The sequence below is a fragment of the Penicillium vulpinum genome (assembly GCF_028829585.1).
Source record: "Penicillium vulpinum strain IBT 29486 chromosome Unknown utg000002l_segment0_segment0, whole genome shotgun sequence".
NCBI lineage: Eukaryota > Fungi > Ascomycota > Eurotiomycetes > Eurotiales > Aspergillaceae > Penicillium > Penicillium vulpinum.
The window spans coordinates 4,252,781-4,274,688 of NW_026643242.1; the positions used below are offsets into that span (position 1 = coordinate 4,252,781).

General features: G+C 46.3%; 7 protein-coding genes across 7 annotated transcripts; 5 read left to right on the forward strand and 2 right to left on the reverse strand.

Moving 5' to 3' along the window:
- Nucleotides 1-608: 608 nt before the first annotated feature.
- Nucleotides 609-2,841, reverse strand: sit1 (putative siderochrome-iron transporter Sit1; the record flags this gene model as incomplete). The annotated part of the gene is made up of 9 exons (XM_057252326.1): nucleotides 609-985; nucleotides 1,050-1,109; nucleotides 1,165-1,446; nucleotides 1,500-1,557; nucleotides 1,615-2,034; nucleotides 2,093-2,197; nucleotides 2,248-2,388; nucleotides 2,445-2,528; nucleotides 2,602-2,841. The coding sequence occupies 9 exons, from the start codon at nucleotides 2,839-2,841 to the stop codon at nucleotides 609-611; spliced, it is 1,767 nt and encodes a 588-aa protein (XP_057111651.1).
- Nucleotides 2,842-3,599: 758 nt separating this feature from the next.
- On the forward strand, nucleotides 3,600-5,120 carry N7479_004630 (F-box protein; the record flags this gene model as incomplete). The annotated part of the gene is made up of 1 exon (XM_057252327.1): nucleotides 3,600-5,120. One exon carries the CDS (start codon nucleotides 3,600-3,602, stop codon nucleotides 5,118-5,120), a length of 1,521 nt encoding a protein of 506 aa, XP_057111652.1.
- A 987-nt stretch (nucleotides 5,121-6,107) lies between these two features.
- N7479_004631 (GcvT family protein) lies at nucleotides 6,108-8,660 on the reverse strand (the record flags this gene model as incomplete). Its single annotated transcript, XM_057252328.1, has 1 exon — nucleotides 6,108-8,660. One exon carries the CDS (start codon nucleotides 8,658-8,660, stop codon nucleotides 6,108-6,110), a length of 2,553 nt encoding a protein of 850 aa, XP_057111653.1.
- A 1,911-nt stretch (nucleotides 8,661-10,571) lies between these two features.
- On the forward strand, nucleotides 10,572-11,414 carry N7479_004632 (DUF202 domain-containing protein; the record flags this gene model as incomplete). The annotated part of the gene is made up of 1 exon (XM_057252329.1): nucleotides 10,572-11,414. The coding sequence occupies one exon, from the start codon at nucleotides 10,572-10,574 to the stop codon at nucleotides 11,412-11,414; it is 843 nt and encodes a 280-aa protein (XP_057111654.1).
- A 1,008-nt stretch (nucleotides 11,415-12,422) lies between these two features.
- Nucleotides 12,423-13,295, forward strand: N7479_004633 (uncharacterized protein; the record flags this gene model as incomplete). Its single annotated transcript, XM_057252330.1, has 4 exons — nucleotides 12,423-12,446; nucleotides 12,622-12,744; nucleotides 12,806-12,845; nucleotides 13,057-13,295. 4 exons carry the CDS (start codon nucleotides 12,423-12,425, stop codon nucleotides 13,293-13,295), a joined length of 426 nt encoding a protein of 141 aa, XP_057111655.1.
- Nucleotides 13,296-15,824: 2,529 nt separating this feature from the next.
- Nucleotides 15,825-16,748, forward strand: N7479_004634 (uncharacterized protein; the record flags this gene model as incomplete). Its single annotated transcript, XM_057252331.1, has 4 exons — nucleotides 15,825-15,848; nucleotides 16,043-16,165; nucleotides 16,216-16,285; nucleotides 16,501-16,748. 4 exons carry the CDS (start codon nucleotides 15,825-15,827, stop codon nucleotides 16,746-16,748), a joined length of 465 nt encoding a protein of 154 aa, XP_057111656.1.
- A 2,550-nt stretch (nucleotides 16,749-19,298) lies between these two features.
- Nucleotides 19,299-20,211, forward strand: N7479_004635 (uncharacterized protein; the record flags this gene model as incomplete). Its single annotated transcript, XM_057252332.1, has 4 exons — nucleotides 19,299-19,334; nucleotides 19,701-19,808; nucleotides 19,874-19,937; nucleotides 20,009-20,211. 4 exons carry the CDS (start codon nucleotides 19,299-19,301, stop codon nucleotides 20,209-20,211), a joined length of 411 nt encoding a protein of 136 aa, XP_057111657.1.
- Between the last annotated feature and the right edge of the window lie 1,697 nt (nucleotides 20,212-21,908).

The window sequence follows — 21,908 nt, forward strand, 5'->3', positions numbered from 1 at the left end:
CGTTTATTGGAATTCGGTACTTTTGAAACTGTGGGATCGGACTACAAGTATAGTGCCACGATCGATTTTATCGCTGATCACTGATACCGAGGACCGGTCGACGAAGTTCTTTATTGGGCTGCAGTGATCGGCAGAAGAGATAGGTATGTTTCACACGCCTTCGTCTTGGACCGGGGCAACCGTGGGGTGATCTGTGATTAATCACCGATCGACATAAATGAGGGAAGGATCTTTTTGGATTGCCCCTGGAGGTGACCATACGTGCTTGGGTTATGCGTGCCAGCCTCTAATGGAGTAGACTTGTCATACATATATATTGGAATGAACGGGGAATTATGAGAATTGGAGTACCTATACTGGATGCGAGATATAATTATGACTCTCAAAGCTAGACTTGACAGCCCCGGGTGTCACGAAGGCCCGGTTGAGGAGAAGCACAGCCAGATATGGAGACCGGATAGTAATATAAGAACTGCCAATCACCTGTCTCTGACTTGCAAGGTATTTAGCAGACACTAAGCTAACAAACTAAAACAATGGATAGTTTCCGAAAGATGTAGTAAGCGAGACCCGAAAAGTTGCACTCAAACTTGGAACATACCCCTGTTTCACCTCGGAGGAAAATCAGAATCACTACTCTCCGCCTCCGCCTTGGCAAGACTTTGCTCCTTCGTGAGTGTCGGGTTGCGAATAACCAGGGCGAATGCAATCAAAGGGACTGTCAAGCAGATACCCGTGATACACAGCAGACGCTGTGTCTTCTGATAGGCGAGAATGACATTATCTCGGTCGGGCGTACCCACAGGGTTGACAGCAGCAAACGCAAGTGGCTGGGCGTAGACATACGCAGCGAGGGTTTCGTTGCCGAGTCTATGACTCAGTTCAGAAGGCAAGACTTGGTTCCAGATCGCGCCAGAGATGGTGTTTCCCAGTGCGCTACCAATGTTGTAGGCGGCGAGGAAGAGACCAGTGATGACAGCGAGATCTTTGGAATTGTTAGTCCTTGAGGTATTTATTTGGTAGGCCAAAGTCTGTTGGGGAATACTCACGTTCGTGCTTGGATGCAACCTGGATACTGGCTTGAGCTGGGTAGGGGAACATTCCACCAGCTGGGACTTTTGTCAGCTATATTCAATCAGTGATAGAGCGCAGGCGATAACTCACCAATACCCAGCAAAATTTGCGCGCCAATGACGCCGGAATGACTGGAGCTCGTAGCGCCACCGCGGAAATAGATGAGGATTCCGAACGCAACCATGAAGAGGAGGGTTCCAGCCACGATGAAGGGCTTCAACTGGCGAACCTTCATGACGATGAGCCCGAGAACAACGCCTGTGATAACGGAAACAAAACTGTAAAGAGATGTAATCCGAGTGGCACTACTGATTGATTCGTCGAAGCTGACGCATAGCACGGTGTATAGGAAATCACCTTGCAGATACCACGCTGCAAAGAAAAATGTTAAATCTACAATATGGATGGCATCCTGAAGGACGTACCTGTGTTGAGCATGATAGGGATTCCGAGGGCACCCCAGACAGCACGGTCTTGGAGAAGCTAGAGCCAAATCGAGTCAGTGAAAATCATGAATGTCGCATCGATTATTTGACTCACCTTGAATGGCAACATCGGGTGTTTGCAGGTCTTCTCCCAGAAAACCCAGACCGGGATGAGCAAAAAGCCTATAACAAGCGGCGCAATGACCTTTGCAGTCTTCCACTGTGCAGTCACGCCTCCAGCAAGAGTAAATGGAACAAGAATACAAGCCAGCATACCAATCAAGAGAATGTTGCCGACGATATCCAGATGCCAGAACAGTTCGACGGCCAATTTGCTCTTTCCTAGCGTCTGGAGAGAGCTCTTGTAAGAGTCAAGCGCCCCAGTCTTCTTTGTGCGTCGCTGGACGACAAAAAGGACTGCGATCAGAGGAAGAGCACACACGGGATAGATGATAGCAAACATGCCAATGCCCCATTGCCATGTGGTGGCTTTGAGAACGGCAGCAGTCAAGTCACCGCTGACCCAGGTGTTGATCTAGTTCCGGTGTGTTAATAAGTTGTGATTTGTGTGTGGAAGTATATGTAACACTCACAATAAACGGCAAGGCCGGGATATAGGAGAAAAGAAGACGAGATCTGCTGGAAGTCACATCGGCGATGAGGACTTCGACCAGAAGCATGATACTGGTGTATCCGATCTAGAAAATATTAGACACAGATCAAGACTGGAGATGCGCGCATATCTTACCTGATAGATAACAGCTCCCGCGGCGAAACCCTCCACACTCGTGGCACATGCTTCCACAATAGTACCCACAGTATAAAAGACGATTGAAACGAGGATGAGTTCCACTCTACCGAATACATCTGCAATCTTTGCCGCCGTAGGCTTTGTAATGAAAGGTCAGCTGCTGTGATACATTGTTGGTTTCTGGGTATCCATACCTGTGCAGCAGCAGCGATGACGGCGCGGAGAACATTGATGGTTGCAAGAAGACTATGTTGGCCATAACTCTGCGTAGCATAGGGCTGTCCAAAATATGAGTTAGTGATGCTATATTCTCGTCGACACGCCTTGACGTCAGAAATGCGAGATATGTACCTGGTAAGTATAGCGAACAGTTCCATCCAAGCCGTACACATAAGCGATCAGGAAAATAGCAAAAAACAGACAGATTCTATCGACCAAGCGAAAGTGTGAAGTAATAATTTCTATACGACGAACACCTGGACTACCTTCACCCAGCAGGCTGACGGGCGCATCAAGTGGGACGGCTTCATTGCGGGGGTTCTTCGAGTCTCCACCGATGGGATCGACGTTGACCTCTTTAACAAGCGACATGATAATCGTGCAGAATGAGATCTCACGACTTAGATCACAATGTAAAGAGAAGAAGAACACAGAGAGGAAAAAAGCAGAGAAAAAGTATTGCCAAGATAAGCCAAAAAAAAAGTCTCAGATAAAACCGCTCATTCAATCTTATCTGATGACCCCTAAAGAGGCGCTAGAAGCTTTTGTCTAAGAAATCAGCCACTCGCGCAGCTTAATTAAGCCCCCACTTTGCCTCTAGCCATGGCTAGTATTATTTTGACTTGGAGTCTTAGCTCTAGACTTGACCGGTGTCTGTTATAACTGAAAAATTTTCCAAAAGTTACGGGCATCCGTGCATATTGCATCGGACGACTTCCTCGGTGTAAGCCACTAGCGTTGCATTTACTAGTTGAACGTGGAGAGGTCACAGAATGACTAATATTGTCGCAATATACTGCTATAAGAATAGTGTCTAAAATATAAACAAAAAAGGAGCTATATTTCGGCAAGATGAAGAGAAAAAAAAATTCCAGATAATAGGTACCCATGAATGTCAAGGACGGCCCAGGAAACTAGGCACATGCCCAGGTGCTCCAACAGGTTGGGTTCATTATGTAAGCCTAATGCTTGGCCCCGGGAAACGTGGAAGCCTGAACACATGGCCATATCCGTTCTGGGCCCGCGTCTACTCGTTAACCTTTGTATGTGTGGGTAGTGGCCTGACCCATTATCAATCCAGTGTGATTCATCTTTCTAATTGGACTGTCTGGATCAGAAATTGTCCAATCATGGCCGGGCCTCTGCCAATATTTCCACTGGAGATTTGGTTTATGATATTCCAGTATCTTCGCGACGAAGAAAGCCCCCAGCATATCAGCAGGCTCGCACAGACATGTAAATATTTTCATCGAGAACTCGAACATGTCATATATCAGCCCGTCCGACTAAAGCGGATAGAGAATGCTCGCCGTTTCGCCAATACTGTGTCCAGTCGCCCAGACTTGGCAGCACTTGTTAAGGAAGTGCGACACTCCGATGATACCGGATTTTCAGACTTTGCTGGCTACTCTGTCCCTTTCTATCAAGCTCTCGTCAAATTGCAAAATCTGCAAACACTGGTCATGAGAAAAACTCTCCGCCCGAGTGGAGACCCCACGCCACAAGCAGCACTACAAGACCTGCTTACCGAAATTAACACCGATGCCCAGGATTCATTTGTGATGGAATCATGCTTGGAAGATTTTCTAATGCAGATGGAATCTCAAGGGTACCCTCTTGGCGATGCGTCAGATCCGTTCAGCCTTGGATTCGATCCTTGTGAAGAGGGCTTCTTGATCAACGCTTGGGCGGAAGGGCTGTTCAAGTACACATATTTTACCCGAAGCAACCTGAAAGACTTGATCCCCGCATTGCGAACATGTAAGTTTCCCGAGCTCAGGGCTTGTCGGAAGTATCTATTCTTACAAAAAAAAACAGGTCACATTGGAGCCAATTCGGATTTCGACCCCTACTTAGAGGGGGAGGCGAATCAGCCTATCGTCGAGTTCAATAACACAATTTTTACCCTCCGCCATTTAAAAAAGCTGTGCATCACTGGTGCTAGATTTCGGGAATATAATTTGCTAGGTGAAACAATCGAAATTCCTCGCACAGATCTGAAGGAGTTGCTGCTGCTCAACTGCCAAATCGACGCTGAAGAGTTGGAGCTCATCGTTCAGTATCCACGTGCTTTGGAACGGCTGACCATCAGACTTCCTGTGTCACTACAATCTGCGTACGAGGAAGATGATTATCTGTTCTTTTCTGAGGAGTTGAGCTTGCACCAATCTAAATCCTTAGAGTACTTAGATGTAGACATCTACGGTGGCGCAAGCTTTGGTCTCAGTCTCGATTCCTTCGATGTTCTCAAGGAAGTCATAGCCACGCATCATTCAATGCTTGGGAGTGAGGAGGGAGAGATAGTCCTCCCACATAATCTTGAGAGACTTACCATCCGATACGAGCAAGGCACTCCTCTACCACTCAGTTTCCTGCTCGAAGTACTTGAGGAAAAAATCCTTCCCAAACTACGCACTATTCTGTGTCAAATACCCGACAATATCTCCGAAGGTGTAACCAGCGACGACGTGTGCGCCGAAGTGGAGGTCTTCAAATCTAAATTCAAAGATGTAGGGGTGGACCTATCAGCAGAGCTCGTCTCGTATCCCCTCACCATGCCGAAATATGATCTCTGTCCCTGTGAAAACTTAGCCTTTTATCACCAATTTCCATTCCATCCCCGTATCGAGCCCCACCCAGAAATTATATAGGCAACCAATACAACCGTTACAGCTCCCAACCCAATACCTACTCATTGTAAACCTACTTCTGTATGATCTCTTTAATGGTTATGACCATTATGATACCGACCATCCTTATTCGTATCGCATACGCCCATATCATTCTTCCCTGATTCCGATGACTATTGACCTACTCCAAGATTAGTAGCCGGGTACTAGGCTGGTGAACATCTTCCTTGGTCTAGTGGTTATGATTTTCGCTAGTCATTACTGATGAACGCGGAAGACCGAGGTTCGATTCCTCGAGGGAGCGATTTCTTTTTTGTATTTGGGGGCTTTTTCCTTTTTGGTCTAGACTTGGGTGGTTAGTTCTTTTTTGCGGGTGAATTTTGTAAATTGTTCAAAAAATTTGTGGACAACATGTGAACATTGGTTGCATAAAGTCTTAGGTCTTAGATTGAAGGATATACACTCGAAGACAATAAATAGGTATTTCATAGAAGAGAAGAGAAAGGGAGTAAGATGAGGAAGATCAATCTAGTAAAGATGATATTCCATCCATGGATATCATAAAGCACTTACCATCTGTAGAAACCAATGAGTCAATTATCATAACATAACAAGGAAACGAAAGACTTACACAAAAGTGTTTCCAGTGTTGTTTTTGCTGTGGTCGAATTTTATCATTGTTCAGGAATACATCTCCGTTTTGGGGGTACATGTTCTTTGCTTTTTCCCCTCGGTGCCTATTTGCCCTTGTTGTTGTTTTCTCCTGTATTTTATCTTGGATCTTGAATACTTGGGCTTATGAGTTCTGGTAGTCTTTTCATATATCTTCTCTGAAATGATTCTCCGTTTTAGATGTTTCTTCCTTGAATGACGGCATAGTTGGCATCTACGAGAAATCGACTATAAAATATAGGATAGGACATCGGTGGTAAAATTTTCGTAAATGTGCAAAATGTGTCTTCTATGTATAGGATTTGATTACCCCCTCTGTGAGGACATGCATAGCTATCAAAGTCGTGACTTGAAAGAAGCCTGCAGTCCAGCCATCAAAGACGAGCTATCCTGGGTGAGCTGATTCATCTCAGGATCATAAAGCGACTCTACCTCAACAGTCGCCCTGATACGCTTTCCAAAATACTCAATCTCCACTGCCTCGCCTTCGCCCACACCCCCAGGAAGCCAGGCGTAGGCGATTGGCCTGCCAATCGTGTACCCAAACGCCGCGGTCGTTACATACCCAATCGCCTTTCCATTGTAGAACACAGGCTCCTTACCAAGAATCATGGAGCGACCATCCTTGACAGTCAAAGCTCTCAGTCGCCGGGAAGGTACCTGGGTAGAAAGGCGTTGGAGAGCCGCTTTGCCAACAAAGTCATCTTTCTTGTTTGCGTCCACAGCAAAGGAAACACCAGCTTCGAACGGATTGTGCTCTGTCGTCATATCCACGCCGTATGTCCGGTATCCCTTCTCGAGGCGCATTGAGTTGAACGCACTGCGGCCTCCAGCAATGAGTCCGTGCAGCTTTCCAGCTTGCCAGATTGTGTCCCATAGCCGCCGGCCGTACTCAGCACTGGTTTGAATTTCCCAGCCTAGTTCGCCGACGTAGGACTTTCGGATCATTGTAACTGGGATACCGGCGAGAACTACTTTCTTCAGACTGAAGTAGGAAAAACTCTTGTTGGAAAGGTCGATGTTGCTGATTCCAGTAATAACATCCCGAGCTCGAGGACCCCATAGTCCGATGCAGCATGTGCTGCCTGTAATATCGCGGACTTGGATCCATTTTCCGGGAGTATTCTGTTCCTGTACTCGAGCTTCTCTGGTAAGATACGCAAGATCTGTCGCAGTGTTTGCTCCAATCTGGAACACATTATCTTTAAGTCGTAGTACAAAAATATCACCCCGAATGCCGCCGTGGTTATTCAAGAGGAGAGTATACGTAACGGTCCCTGGTTTGGTAGTGATATCACTCGTAGTCAGCCGCTGAAGCAAACAAACTGCCCCAGGACCGCACACTTCGAACCGATGGAAAGCAGTCATATCAAACATAGCAACAGCATTACGCGTCTTCCACGCCTCAACAGCAGATATAGGAGAATGAAGCTGTGCTGACCAGGGATCCCGATCAACAGGCTTCCATGATGGCGGGAGGGACTTGACCAGATCTTTGTTCGCCTCATACCACCACGGTCGCTCCCAGCCTCCAGTCTCGAGGAAGAATGCCCCCAGCTCCTGCTGGCGGAAGTAGAATGGACTAACACGCAAATTGCGGGGCGAGGCCCGCTGCTGGAGCGGATGGATAATGTCATATATCTCAACAAAGTTCTGCTGTGAGGTCTCGCTCACGTAGTCTCGATTAACTTGGACTTCTTCGAAGCGGGATAGCTCGCATTCGGACACGTCGATGTCTGATCGGCCGGTTGTGAGTATTTGAGCTAGAGCTCGGGCGATGCCAGCTGAGTGTGTAACCCATACGGCCTCGGCTACGTAGAAGCCGTCAAGGTGGGATGGCTGGCCGAGGATTGGACCACCGTCGGGTGTGAAGGAAAAGATGCCATTGAAGCCATCTGCGATCTCTGTGTCCTGAAGAGTGGGAAGAAGTTTTTGAGATTCTTTCCAAGCTGGGTTGAAGTCTTCGGCTGTGAAATCGAGACGGGAGGGCATATTTTGTTCATCAACATCTTTGGGGGTGAGCCCTAGTGATGACGCAACGACGGGCATTGGACGGTGTCCGTAGTATCCAATACCGTACTGTCCACCATGTTCACGGTAGTAAAGGCCCTTATCCTGGTGCCGGAGGATTGGGAGTTCGGCATTCATTCCATTGGGCAAAGTGTTAATATCTCGCCCAGCGAGAGCTGGTACTGCTGTGGACTTTGCATATTGGTGCGCCAGTGGGAGCAAAGGAATTTCTACACCGACCATGGCACCCAATTCCACACCCCAGAACCCAGCGCAAGAGATAACAATATCTGCCTGGATAGTGCCAGTTGAAGTAGTGACCCCTGTGACATGCCGGCCATCCAGTTCAATTCCTGTCACGGGAGTATGACCCAGATAGCGAACACCGGCCTTGCTTGTCCGTTCAATCAGCAGCTGTGTTGCTCGGGCTGCTAGTGCGAGACCATCGCTTGGGATATGCAGACCGCCCAAAACAATATTTTTGTTCAGATGCGGATATATCTTGAGGAACTCCTCAGCACTGAGTAGCCGGGCCTCGATTCCCCATGATGAGGCGTATCCATGTTTCCGCTTCAGATCCTCCAGGCGTGCGGGGGTGGTTGCTACTTCGAGACCGCCCACTTGATTGAAGCATTTGTGTCCGTCCTTCTCTAACGATAGAAGCTTCTCGACTGTGTATCGAGCGAGGTGCGTCATTGTCTTAGAGGGGTTTGTCTGAAATACGAGTCCGGGGGCATGTGAGGTCGATCCGCCCGGCATGTGCAACGGGCCCTGCTCAACGACGGTGATATTATTCCATCCTCGGGAGACCAGCTCATCGGCGAGGTTAGTACCCACGATACCGGCTCCAATGATGACGACGCGTTGTGAAAGGGACATTATTATATGATAGTGAATATGATACACCCGTTAGAACGCGGCAGGCACCTGTTCTATTTATATATTCACATAATTGAAGAGTGATATAATGTGTAACATTGTCGTACACATCTCTGCGCACCCCGCAAAGTCGTGGGACAATTATATTGTGTGTCTTGAGGGTGAAGATAAAGATATTACGCCCCGCACGGGTTCCGGCGATGTAAAGCCGAGAATGCTAGTAATTAACACGGGTGTTATTCCACGAGAATCTAGATGGAGGGGTATATCCTTGCCTGCCCCACAGTTATATAGATAGTCAAGCTTGTCAGGTCAATTATAATCGGCCGACTTGCTTTATATGTGGCGAGTTTGCGTTGGGGGATAACATTTCCTTTTCGGGTCACGGGCCGTCAACAAATGTGCGTTTCGGCTTTGAACCACTTCATATTTGATCGTTCGGTTGAAAAATCAAGAAATGACCTCAAGTACGTGAAAATACTGGTCTAACATTGGAAAGTACTCTGTACATATTGGCTAAATACGACTACTCTCTTTATATTATTGCCACTAACTACCTTAGGCTACGTCCACGACCTTAGACCAATCATACTTTCTAGTAGAGAATGCTCTTTTTTTTTGCAGGGCTTAAGGGAAGCTATTCCTAGTAACGAATTAGTCAGTTGGCTATCCTGTTCGCCATGCTCAATGGAAAACTTTGTCTAGTAGCAAATTGATTCCTCTTCGACCATGTACTTGGGTTTCTCAAATACCTAATTGTAGTGAGCATTAATCATATATTGAAATCCAATAAAACAGATAAAACAGATAAAAGATGAAATATCGGCGAGTGTGGTATCAGTTGGTGGACATCCTAGCTTAGCATGTAGGTACTTTTGTTCTTTGCTTCGAAGATTCATCAGGCAGTTAGGGGGTCGAAAATAACGAACAATATACACTTTGTACATAGCATAAAACCAACTATATCATTTAACACTCATCTAAAAACAATAAGTACTCGATAAGGCCTAGCCACTAGTACCAGCGAGCTAGGCTCAGCATAGAGACGCCCAAGTCACATCGTCCTCTTCGCATATGCGATGGAGAGTACGATATTAACCTCAAAGAAGGGGCACGCATTCACATCATCGAGAGGTCGGCGATAAGTGGCCCAGTTACAAACTCCAAAGATGTCCGCACTATAGATGTAAACCTCTGCAGTGTAAATCTAGGCCAAAGGTCAAGATTTTGATTGTTCTGCTTGATCTTTGTTTCACTGACAATATCCAGGTTAATGAAATGTCCCTTCTGGGGAGGACTCTATACTTTATAGAAGTGGGCAAAGCAGTATAGAGTGGGTCCTAGTATTTACTAGTATTTACTAGTAGATCTTAGTTATATAGTCGTTACTACTCCGTAGAGGATCCTAGATGTAGCCACTGGTAACAAACTCAGGTATGACCTGACAATTTACCTCGCCAGGTCACCAGTAGGGAACACTTTCAACATACTATGTAGTAATTACTAGTAAATGCTTATCAGTAATTACCATGACCTGGTGAACCCGCTAAGCATATTCCGACATCATGAACCAAAATGGTGCAATCCCCATTCTATGGCCTCTGATTGGTCAATATGAGAAACGGATGCAGGGGTGTTTTCAATGGCGTAGAATAAACAAATAAAGTATATTTAGTGTGAAATATAAAATGTAAGCTTAATATCTCTATCTATATTCTACCAACCTTTATGAGGACTCAATGGCATCCAAAGAGTCAACCCCATCCTCTGCGGGGCAGACGTTTGTTCGGATAGAGCCGACCCCCGGGGCCGTGGGGAACCCAGGAACAATCCCTGTCGGACTTTCACTCTTCAAAACCCCCTCTTGAGAACAGCCATGCTCTCATTTGCCATTCCCGACCATCTCACATCATGACCGAACCTGGTAATCCTCCTGCTCCCGATGAGCCTCCCAACGCAATCCTGACCGACTCCCGCCCGACACCCGCTCACGACACCCGCAATGACGATCGGCATGCATTAGAGCTCCATTCGATCCAAACGCACGAAGACAATGAGCTAGATTACTCCAGCCCGTCGGCTTCGTCTGGCGATGAGCATCACATGCCCATGCGTCGGACTCCATCTCGAGCCGATTCCCGCCGCGCACGCAAAGACCGCAAGGGCACCTGGGGTTGGATTTGTCGCTTCTGGAGTCGAAATGTTACCCTGACCGTGCCGCAGAAAAGCAATCGAGATTACTTTGGTACGTTGTGCTCTCGATACGCTGTTGGCAATTTAATTGACAGCATTACAGCCTTGGAAAGGACATTTCTTGCGTATATTCGCACGTCCACGGTTGTCGCTATGCAAGGGGTACTCGTTGCTCAACTTTTCCGTCTACAACGGTCGCTGGTGGAAGTCGATCGCCTGTCGTTTCACGAAGTCGGTATCCCGCTCTCGGTTGCCTGTCACTGTGCGGCTGTTATCATCGCCCTGATAGGCGCGATTCGATTTTGGAGACAACAAAATGCCATTTCTCGTGGGAAGATCTATGCCGGAGGATGGGAGTTGAACTCGGTGGGGATTTTATTACTTGCTGTAAGTTCCCCAGGGCCCTCTAGGACGATGCTCGACCTCCGAATTCTGACCAAATCCCTGCGCCCAGGTCATTTTGGCAACCTTGATTCTTACGGTTATCATCTTGATCCAAATCAATTTGAGTGCCAGTGCGCTTCCTACTCGAATATCATGGTCGTGAAATCTCGCCTATAATTTTGTCACCCTGGCCATATACACATTTACACGGCACAGGAAAAGTTCACCAAGAATGGCTCTCTCATCAAGTATATAATTATGATTCTATTTTATAATACATGTCTTTAACGTCTATTCCCGATCAAAGCTGTCTCTCTTAGTGGTAGATCACGCTCTCTGTTTTATCTCGAAGAATCCCACTCAAATGAACATTCACATCAGCTAAACGAGCATACCACTTCTCTAGGAAAGTCGCATACTGAGCTAGCTATCCCACAAGACCTCAATCTGCTTCCAAAGTGGCCGCATGTGTCTCAATAGCATGGGAATAGATCCCTGATAGACATCACACGGAGCTCGTGCAATGATGACCCTAGCATATGGATAATCTCCCACGCCACTACACGCTCCTGTGGCCTTTGATCCTCCTTGCCTCAGGTGGTAGAGAACGAAGCTGCTATTTGTTCGTCGAGGGGATCGAATAAGACGATGTGAAGTAGGCAATTTGGGTGATCGACGCGACGGCTCGGTTGTTGAATGGGCTGTTCGCTGCCCTCTCGCTCTGGCCGCTGGTGCTTTTCCAGCCAGCGTGGTCTGGCTGGATGGTAGTGACTCACTGGGTCTCGATATCCCACTGGTGAGGGAATTTGATTTGTAGTCTAAATATGTAAGCTATCCATCCCTATATATATAAACCCAGATAGGTAGCTAATATTCACATGCACTTCAACGTCTGGGAACTTGAGTGATAAGTTCAAAGTGAAGAGTAATCTAAAGGTGAAGTGAGAGAATGGCGAATGAAATTAGAGTGCAGGAGAGCAAATGAGCCAAAGGTCAGCGAGACGCGAGGCCTGTTGTATAAAATGATGTTTGGTCCCTTCTCCCAGTCTTTTCTTCTCTCCATCTTTTCCTCTCTCTATCTTTTCCTCTCCCCATCCTCTACTCTCTTCACATTTCCTTCCCATACCATTTCTTAACCCATCTTTTCAAGTCCTAAAACATCAACCTTCATCATTACATCCCACCATGGCTGACAATATTCAGCCCATTGTAAGTGAAATTCACTGGCTGTTGATGGCTGCATTTCCCATAGGAGATGCCTCGTCTCGCCATTCCCTACTCTGAAAACCTAAAAGCAACCCACCTGGCCCTACCACTCCTGAGCATCGTTGCCCACACTCTTGCCATGATTGTTTCATACTCATCATGAGCTAACGTCTAATAGTTCTTCTGCAAGCATTGCGAGGTTTTTGGACATGAGGTTGTCCACTGTCATCGTCTTTTCGAAGACTTGACGAGCTTTGCCAAAACCGTTGGCGTTGAAACTGGATATCCCACCCAGGGCTCTGTGAGAATCTGCGATTTACCCAATAACAGAAGGACGTACTGATAACTAGTCTCCTATAAAGATCTCCAGCCGTGTTGCCCACTGGGGCAAAAAAAAGGAAGGTATGTTTGAAAAGATCATTTGGAGCTAAGACCAATATCATTACGTTCCCAGCCTCAACCCCTTCACTGAAGGTTCAACTGCTTTTATACCTACATAGCCGGATTGCCCTAGTCCAGCTCTAGGTTATAATGCTTTGGCCATCCCTAATTTATCCCCCTATCAATAAACACAGAACCCCAATCTTATCACAAGCTTATAACATTCAACTAGCTTCGAATTCTGCTTCTTCCACCGCCACATTTGGAGTCCCTGGCCAGGCCAACGGCACCTCGTCCACCGATGCTACAAATCTGAATTCGCTTGAAGCGCAAATGCTAGCCATTTGCCTAGAACAGCATCGGATGCACTGGCTGTGGTGTCACAATTTATGGGCCTCTGTTTTGATGTATCAGGACCCCTGGCAGCCACAGGAGGATGCCAATGCCAATGGCAGCCACGAGGAGCGCTAGGAACAGAGCAATCGCCACCGTGCTGGGTGCAATCGCCGCCGTGCTGAGTGGCGAAGCTGAGCAAGGCCCAAGAACGAGCAAATTATGCAGATTACAATAGGACTTGAATTGATTTGGGTTAGGACAATTCAGTTCCTAAGATAGTGGACTTTTGGAGCCTTATGGCACCCCTTGATCACATAAGGACATATCTTGTATGGGAAATTACTCCAAGAGCAATTTCCCGTGAAAATAAAACACACCAGGACACACTCTGATATCAACAGGCATTAAAAAGAGGAATAAGGCCATGGTCTAACCTACTCAACTACGTCGACCCCTATTAATTGATATTTATTCCTTTGTCTCAGCTCCAATTTCGGGTCCTTGAAGATCGGTTGGACCGAGCCGCTGAAGAGCTAGGACTGGTGGAGGGCAAGAAACTGTCCCTGGAAACTTGGAAGAAGAACCTGGCAAATACAGGAAAGACTTGCAGCAACTGCGGTAGATAGTCACTGCAACTGAGTACAACGTGCGCAGACAAGAACGACAGGTGCAGAGGACCGAATGAAAGGCCTCCTAAGGAATTTGGAAAGACTGCATATCGTGGCTATGCTAAACACAAGGGCCATCCAGGTCCAGACTCGCAGTGCACTGATTGCTGAGTCTAAGACCAACCCTGTAGGTATTGCATGCCACCATCTCTTAGGACGCCAGGAACTAGGCTCCCAGGGACATGTATTCGATCAACCCCACGAACCAGCAAGGGCAAAGAACATGACCCGGGACCGGTCCCTTCTGATTCCAAATTTCATGGGGACCTGCACTCCGGCGATGATGATTCCAGCTACCCTTCAATATCGAGTGCGATATCCTTGGATAGTTGCATGTCACGGGCCGTGTCACCTATGGAACTCATCGACGCCCAACCGCACCACTCAGCGATCGAAGAATGTCCTAGCGATGACCATATTCTATTTGACTAATTTCATCTTTGTACGAGATATAACTTTCTATCGACTCTCAAGTCCCTGGTATGTCCTCGCCACCCACCCAAGCAATTATAAAGCCATATCCGACAGAGATACATGAATACGAACTGAAATATCCTAAGTTTCTTTTAGATATGCTGCCAGGTCAGAGGATACGAAGTCATGAACTGCCACGCTATGTATCAGTACCTTGGAAGTATCACCACTGCTGCGAGAATAGAAACAGGAAGGGCTGGCTAGGGCACAGTGAGGACTCTACTGTGTAAAATAATAAGTAAACAACATGCCGATTTATGGTTTCTAATACAGAATCCTTCTACTATCAAGAAGTTCTGTCGCGGGCCCCACTGAGGCTAGGCCAAGAGAAGTAAGTCTCAAACAACCACCCAGAGCCGGCCATAATGTACAAAAGACTGATACATAGTAGGTACCGCCTGTTCAATACTCACAGAGCCCTGCATCGTAAGCGCACCACTCCTCTATCCACAACTTTTGTATCTTCCACCAGAGCCTGAACCTCCTTTATACCCGCAGAGTTGGATCAATCTATTCCAGCTCCAAGCCACGCATGCCCATTTCCGTCAAAATACAGTCTGTTGTTAACCAGCATAATTAGCATATCCTGTCAAGCAAATATCCCAATATGAAAGCAGCTTCTGGCCCTGCAGCATACCTTCCTATCTCGAGTGTCCCTGCTCATGACACCACCCGTCCCTGGTTTCACAGCACCAACCTCATTCCGCATGATGTTCAAATCCTAGACATATGGTTGGAGCAATCTTATTTATTCTGGATCTGGTGCTGTACTCTATGGGAAGAGTGTATGATCGATGAACTACCTTTCCAACCAGAGTAGGGCGGGACGATTCGCAACAAAAGTCTGGAGAACAATATTACTTAGTCGGAGGATGGGCTAGTGCTATCTTAGGCTTAATATTCTAAGTGCATGAATTCAACACAACTTGAGCCGGGTGTTATTCTTAAGAAATCCTCCGTTTTATTCAAGTACCTTTATAGACATAGCTCTCGAAGTAATTCCTTGTGACTAGTGTCCAGTAAGGAATCCCCACCAAATATAACTAATTACATGCGTGTATATTGATAGGAGATGAGATGATCTTGTTGGTAAAACTAATCATGTACCTACCTTATGTGGCCCATCATAGTTTAATTATTAGCAATCCTTTTACTATCCTCATCATTCCTTCTCTATAGCCCTGACCCCGTGCTCTTCGGAATCTAGAGACCGTCTGGGTGAGGATTCTATTTATTTACCCAACTTGCCGTTCTAAATATGATTTAGAACTTCCTACATAAGTATTTATATACTTCAAAGTGAATAGTAAGCTAAAGGTAAAGTGAGAGAATGGTAAATGAACTCGGAATGTAGGAGAAATGAGCCAAAGGTCAGCGAGGTGCGAGAAATGTTGTATGAAATGGCGTTTGATCCCTTCTCTCAGTCTTTTCTTCTCCATATCCTTTGCTCTCTTCAGCCTTCTTCATTTTCTCTTCACACTGTTTCTCACCCTATCTCTTCAAGTTATCACTACATCCTACCATGGCGGTACATACTCAACCCCCTGTAAGTGAAAGTTTCTGGCTGTTGATAGCTGCGTCTCCTATAGGTCTTCTCATAATCCCCTACCTTTGAAGCCCGATCCATAAATCCCCACCATTATCACAATCTTTAGTCACAAAACAAACCACCACGGGTGTTTTTACCCCTAGCATGTTTGACTTCCACCGTTTTAGCTATCATGAACTAACGTATCATAGGATTTTTGCAAGCATTGTGAAGTGGCTGGACACAACGTCGTTCACTGCCATCTTTTTTTCCAGGACTTGACCAACTTTGCCAACACTGTTGGTATTGAAACTGGGTATACCACCCAGAGCTCGGTAAGAACTCTACCATATATCCGATAACAGAACGACATACTGATATATAGGCTCTTATGTATCAGACTTCCAGTATCCAGAAACCCTACCGTGTTGCCCACTGGGGCAAAGGAAAGAAGGGTCCGTTTTGAGCAGCTGTTTGGAGCTAACAACAATACCCTCGCATTCATAGCCTCGGCCCCTTCACCGAAGATTCAACTACTTTCATACCCAGAGCACTGGATTTCCCTAGTCCAGCTCTAGGGCATACATGACTCAGTTGTCCTGAATTTATCTTCCTATAAAACCACACTGATCTCAAATCTTGTCGGGCCAAGCTTCTAACATTGGACTAGCTTCCAACAATGCTTCTTTTGCCGCCAATTTCGGAGTCGCCGGTCAAGGAAATGGCACCTCCTTGAACCTTGGGGCAAATTTGAATCCGATTGAAGCCGAAACGCTGGCTAGATACTTAGAGCACTATCAAATCCACTGGCTATGGTGTCGTGAGCTATGGGCCTATTTTTTGATGCATCAGCAGCCAGAGGGCGCCAATAGTGGAAAAGGCGAGCACCGGGACGAAGACGGTCGCAGTGGGCCTTAAACAGACTCGCGGCCATTATGCGGGTCACCTCGAGACTGAGACTGAGCCAGGGACCACGAGATTCAGACTAGGCGAGGAAGAACTGGGGGGGAAGATACCGTTCAGTTAGCGAGGTTCAGTTAATGAGACATCACAATTTTTGAGCTTATAAGCCCTTCCTTACAGAAGAACACACATCGCATCATAAGTCGATCCATTCCCTCCAGTGTTCTAAAGATCCTTGTAGAAGAAGACCCACGATGAAAATTCTCTTACCACTTCGATTGTTCACAGAGGTAAGCGCACTACTCCTACATTCACAACTCCAACCTCTTCCACCAGAGCCTGAACCACCCTAATACCCGCGGAATTGGACCAATTATTTATGTTCAGTTGCCGCGGAAATAAAACCTGTTGTAAACCAGCATCGTTTGCATATCACGTCAAGCAAGTATTCTAATATTAAAGCAGCTTCCGCCCCTACAGCGTACCTTGCTATCTCAAGTCTCCCTACCCAGGGGTTCACCCACCCACCTCTGATTTTACAGCACTGATCTCAGTTCGCATGAGGCTCCAATGCTAGATATATCATTGGAGTAGTCTCATTTGTCTATATATGGTGCTGTGTCCTATGGAAACAGGGTGTAGTCGATGAGTTGCCTTTCCAACCAGAGTAGGGTAGGAGCGCTTAGCAAAAAGAAAATCCTGTCTATATTATATATATAACGACAAGTTGAGTAAATCAAATATAACCATCACCAACAAGGTCTTCAGATTCCGAAGGGTTTGGAATGAAAACCGTAGAGAAGGAATAATGAGGTAGTAGGTAGAAGGATTGATAATGATTAAACTACAGTGCGCCACATATATATATGTACATAGTATGTGGGTAGTTACATGATTGTGTTTAGCACTTATCAAGATCATCTTAGTACATGAGTTTGCATCTACTTCGATAGATCCTCACTACACCATGACTATCTCCAGAAGTGATTAAGCGCTGGATATACTAGGGATATATATATACGAGTCAACATATCGCAGTTGTTGTGCAAACGCTGCGATGAAGGCGGTGGTAACTCTGTCTATACCCATCGTCTTTTTCAAGATGCGACTAGCTTCGATACAACCTCAGCCCTCAGTGAGACCTCTACCGTGCAATACATTAATGAAGACAACAGCTTAACATTTCATGCTTGATATAGCAGCCATCTACTATGAGGAAGGCCTATCACGTTTTGCGCCAGAGCCAGGCTAAGAAGAAGGGGGTTGGAACAACTATGTGCACCCAAGTCGACGACAACATACAAAACCTACCGCATGTGGCAGAAGATCCAGGTTCATATACTCTCACCAAATCTGAATGCAATCGAGTCATATATACTGGCCACCTTTTTGAAATAACTTCTATGCCACTGGTTGTGGTGTCGCGATTCATGGCGCGTTCCTTCATGTATGACGTGCCCTGACAGCCGGAGCAGGGGCTCCAGCAATGGCCATGGCGAGCGTCAGGGCCAGAGCGGTCGCAGCGGTGCTCATTGAGGGAGTTGTGGTATAATAGAGCAAGAACAATCGAATCAATGAACGAATCGCCTATACGATCCAGATTGAGTGGCCATTGAATTAGTGAGACAGCGGAATTTTCCGCCATTACCGCTATGCCATTCGTGATAGAAAGATGCTTCTCGCGACAGAATTTACTCTTAGTAGGTCCGCTGTTACGAAAATATCAAGATTTGCGAACAAAGGACCACCATCCCTGGCACACGCTGCTTCCTCAAACCAGGAGAATCAAGATAAAGCCCGAACTTGGATGCTAGATGGCGACAGTAATGAGACCGTCACCCTATTTGAAGCCCGACTTCTACGAATACCATGAGTACAGAAACAAGGACTGAAAATACACCTACTTGAAAGCCAATGGAGGACTACAAGTCTGCCAAGGGCAGGGAAAGGTTCCGGTCAACATCAATGAGGGAAATAAGAGGTACCAAAACTTTCCCAAACAAAGCTTTTCTTAGTATCAACATCGCAAGATGAAGTTCTACAAATATCCTTACGGACGGCGCTCTACAAACAGTTGGTCGCCAACGAAGATGAGCAGTGAAAATAAGACATGCCCAGGTCGAGAAGGATAGGCTTGACTCGACGATATACAATCTCTCTCTCTCAGCCGCTAATATCACAAGAGCCGCTCAAGATAAGCGCACAATATCCTTGCGTTCAGAATTCAGCCCTATCCTCCATAGCTGCGCCAAATTCTAACCTAATTGAAGTCATAAATGCGCCTTTAGCCCGAAACGGATCTAGAGAATAGACAACGAGGCTATGTGGCCAAAGTCTAATAAATAGTCCAAAAATATGAATTTGAAGGGAGAGAGTGATTGAGGTCAGAAGGGAAAGAGCCAAAAGCTAGAGAGACGAGAGAGACTTGAAATCTCAAATTCTTTCTCACTCCCACCTCTCACCTCACTTCTTCCCATCCTTTCCCATCCTCCATCTTTATTTCTTTTTCTTCCCTTCTATCTCTCAGCTATCCGATTCTTTCAACTTTCGTTGCCATCCTTGGGTATGGCTAACCCTATTCCCGTTTATGTCCCTGAGATTGTAAGTGAGAAGCTTGAATGACTTTTTCCTTCCTGTGCATGGATTTTGCGCTGCATTTGCAAGGTCTAATCCTTCAATATCGTGTATCATTATCCATACTCTAAAGCCTCTACCCTCCGCATGCCCACAAACTGTTCTTGATGGGACTTCCACTGTTTTTCGTGGATCTGAAGCTGCTGTTTGAGATAAGCTCTCTGTTGCTTGAGTTCAGAGTTCAGTTGCCTATCTCTCAACGAATTCTCAGCGAAAATCAGACGCACTCCCCTATGCGTGTACTCACACACCTCTTTGTCATCGCAATCTACCCACTCAACAGCAAAACTGCCGTCAAGGATATAAGAATGAATATGAACTGATTTATCATAGGAGCGGTGCAAGCACTGCGAAGTTGAAGGCCACTCGGTCATTGACTGTTCTACTCTCTACGAAGATCTCACCAACTTCCGTATGGCCCTCCAAGCGGGCCAAGGCCCGGTAAGTACTTTGCTATACAATCCATACCGAGCGAAGATTTTAATATAAAGCCTTTGGTATAACAGGCCGCTGACCCCAAGGATATCTACCCAGTTGCTCGCTGGGGAAAGAGTAAGAAGAGAGCCAAGGGTATGTTATATCTCTTACCTCACACCATAGCTGTTATATACTGTGAAGCGGATATATTAACATCTCAATAGCCTACGGCCCTGTTATACTTCCCCATGGTACGCCGTACTACCCGTCGACCTACGGCATAAATCCCAATGACTCCGAGGCCTACGCGCTGGAAAACTACGTCCAGCTACAGCAAGCCCATTCGCTGTGGTACCACGCGTACTGGTCACGTCACGCGTACTTGCTGAGTCTTCTAGAAGACGAATTGCGCCGACAGCACCAGTAGGGCCTCGACGCAAGTGACACCCAGCGATAAAAAGACACAATATGAGGAAAGGATAGCAACCGGGTCACATTAAACTATTCTGGTGGCTTTTAGTCTCTGTAAGGCAGGGATAACGTTATGCTGGGATGGATCGCAAATATTTGTCTTTTATGCTCCCAGTCATACAATCAGACAAGCCTCAGATGAGGAATTATCAGCAGCTCCTTGGTGATATTCGGATCCAACATATAGATATTTTCAATTGTAGTCAATATGGCCCATAGTCGAACTCTACAGAGATTATACATCATACCAAGAGTCTATGATGTCCGATTATCAATTTGAAGTGAGAGAATAGTAATTAAAATGAGAAGAGAGATGGGATCCTCTGTCCTCAATCCTCGTCTACTCTTATAGCCTCACGGCGACAAATCTTTTCTTCTCTTTACACATGCCCCCTTCTGTCTCCCTTTCTTCTCACCTTCCTTCTTCTCCCCACAAAGTCGAATATCCACAACTCCCACAACCTGACCTACTATCAAGGCATCCTTTCGATTTGAGCTTTCATATTTCTCTTCAACTATGGCTGAGGATAGCAAGCACCCAGTAAGTGAATCTTCTCGTCTGAGCTCCCCAACCCACTACACCCTCAACAAGCTCAACAAGATCGCCTGCTTCGTTGTTTTCTTTACCATGTGATCATAGGTCGAACGACGTGTAGAGATGTGTCAAAGGAGGATATGAAAACTCACCAAACACGCCATCATTCTACATTTTCACTGCAATATCATTCTCTGCTATTTTACCCAAGAGTCTATCACACTATATTCGCATATTCGACCATCCCCTCTGGTTTACGAAAACTCGTCAACTTTCAACACAAGCCATTAAAAATATCAAAATTGTTATACAGTGGGATCCATTTGAGGAGCAAAAAGCAAGGCTTGGATCTTCCACCCTCGGAAGACGGACGATACTCATTTCCAGACCCCAAACACATCACCTGCTTCGGCCAAGTCAGGACATTCAGCCTCAACAAATGGAACCTACAAATCTTACACTTTTCCCACAGAGTTCGAGAAGAGAGGGATGTTGAATCCGATGGTCCAATGGACTTGAAAACCCTTGCCGCGGCTATAACACATTTATTGCTGCACGATATGTCCCTGCCTAGGGTATACTCTATCCGTCGACCACCAGCGCAGCCCTCAATCCATCGTAGTCCTACGCCCTGGCAATTTACCTGGACTAGCTAGCAGAAGGCCTTCTGGCTGCATTGCCATGCTGTGTGGTCTCAAAACATGGCAGGGAAGATGCGCTGGCAACGGCATGGTCCTGTTGGAGGTGACGCTGAACAGGAAAGCGATACCAACAGCAGTTCCACACTGTGAAGGGGAGATAATTGCGCAAATCTCTATTCAGTCGAGGAATGCAACATTGGTGGTTTCCAGGGTCCCCTCTAGGCCGAGGAAAGGGTAGTCATCTGGGAGGATAGCAGTTATTTCTTCAATAATCGACCACAACATCTCGTACATGTGTCTTATTGGAAATCCAGCAATGGAGAATCTTGCCTTCTATCCCGGCCTCGGGGCAACACGTAGTGACTTTGGTAACCCTTCATTCAGTGCTGGCAGTAGCTAATCTTGAGCCGCTATGTGGCTATTCGCATAGTAAGATAATATTAAACGCGTCATTGAGATATACCAGATACATCAACC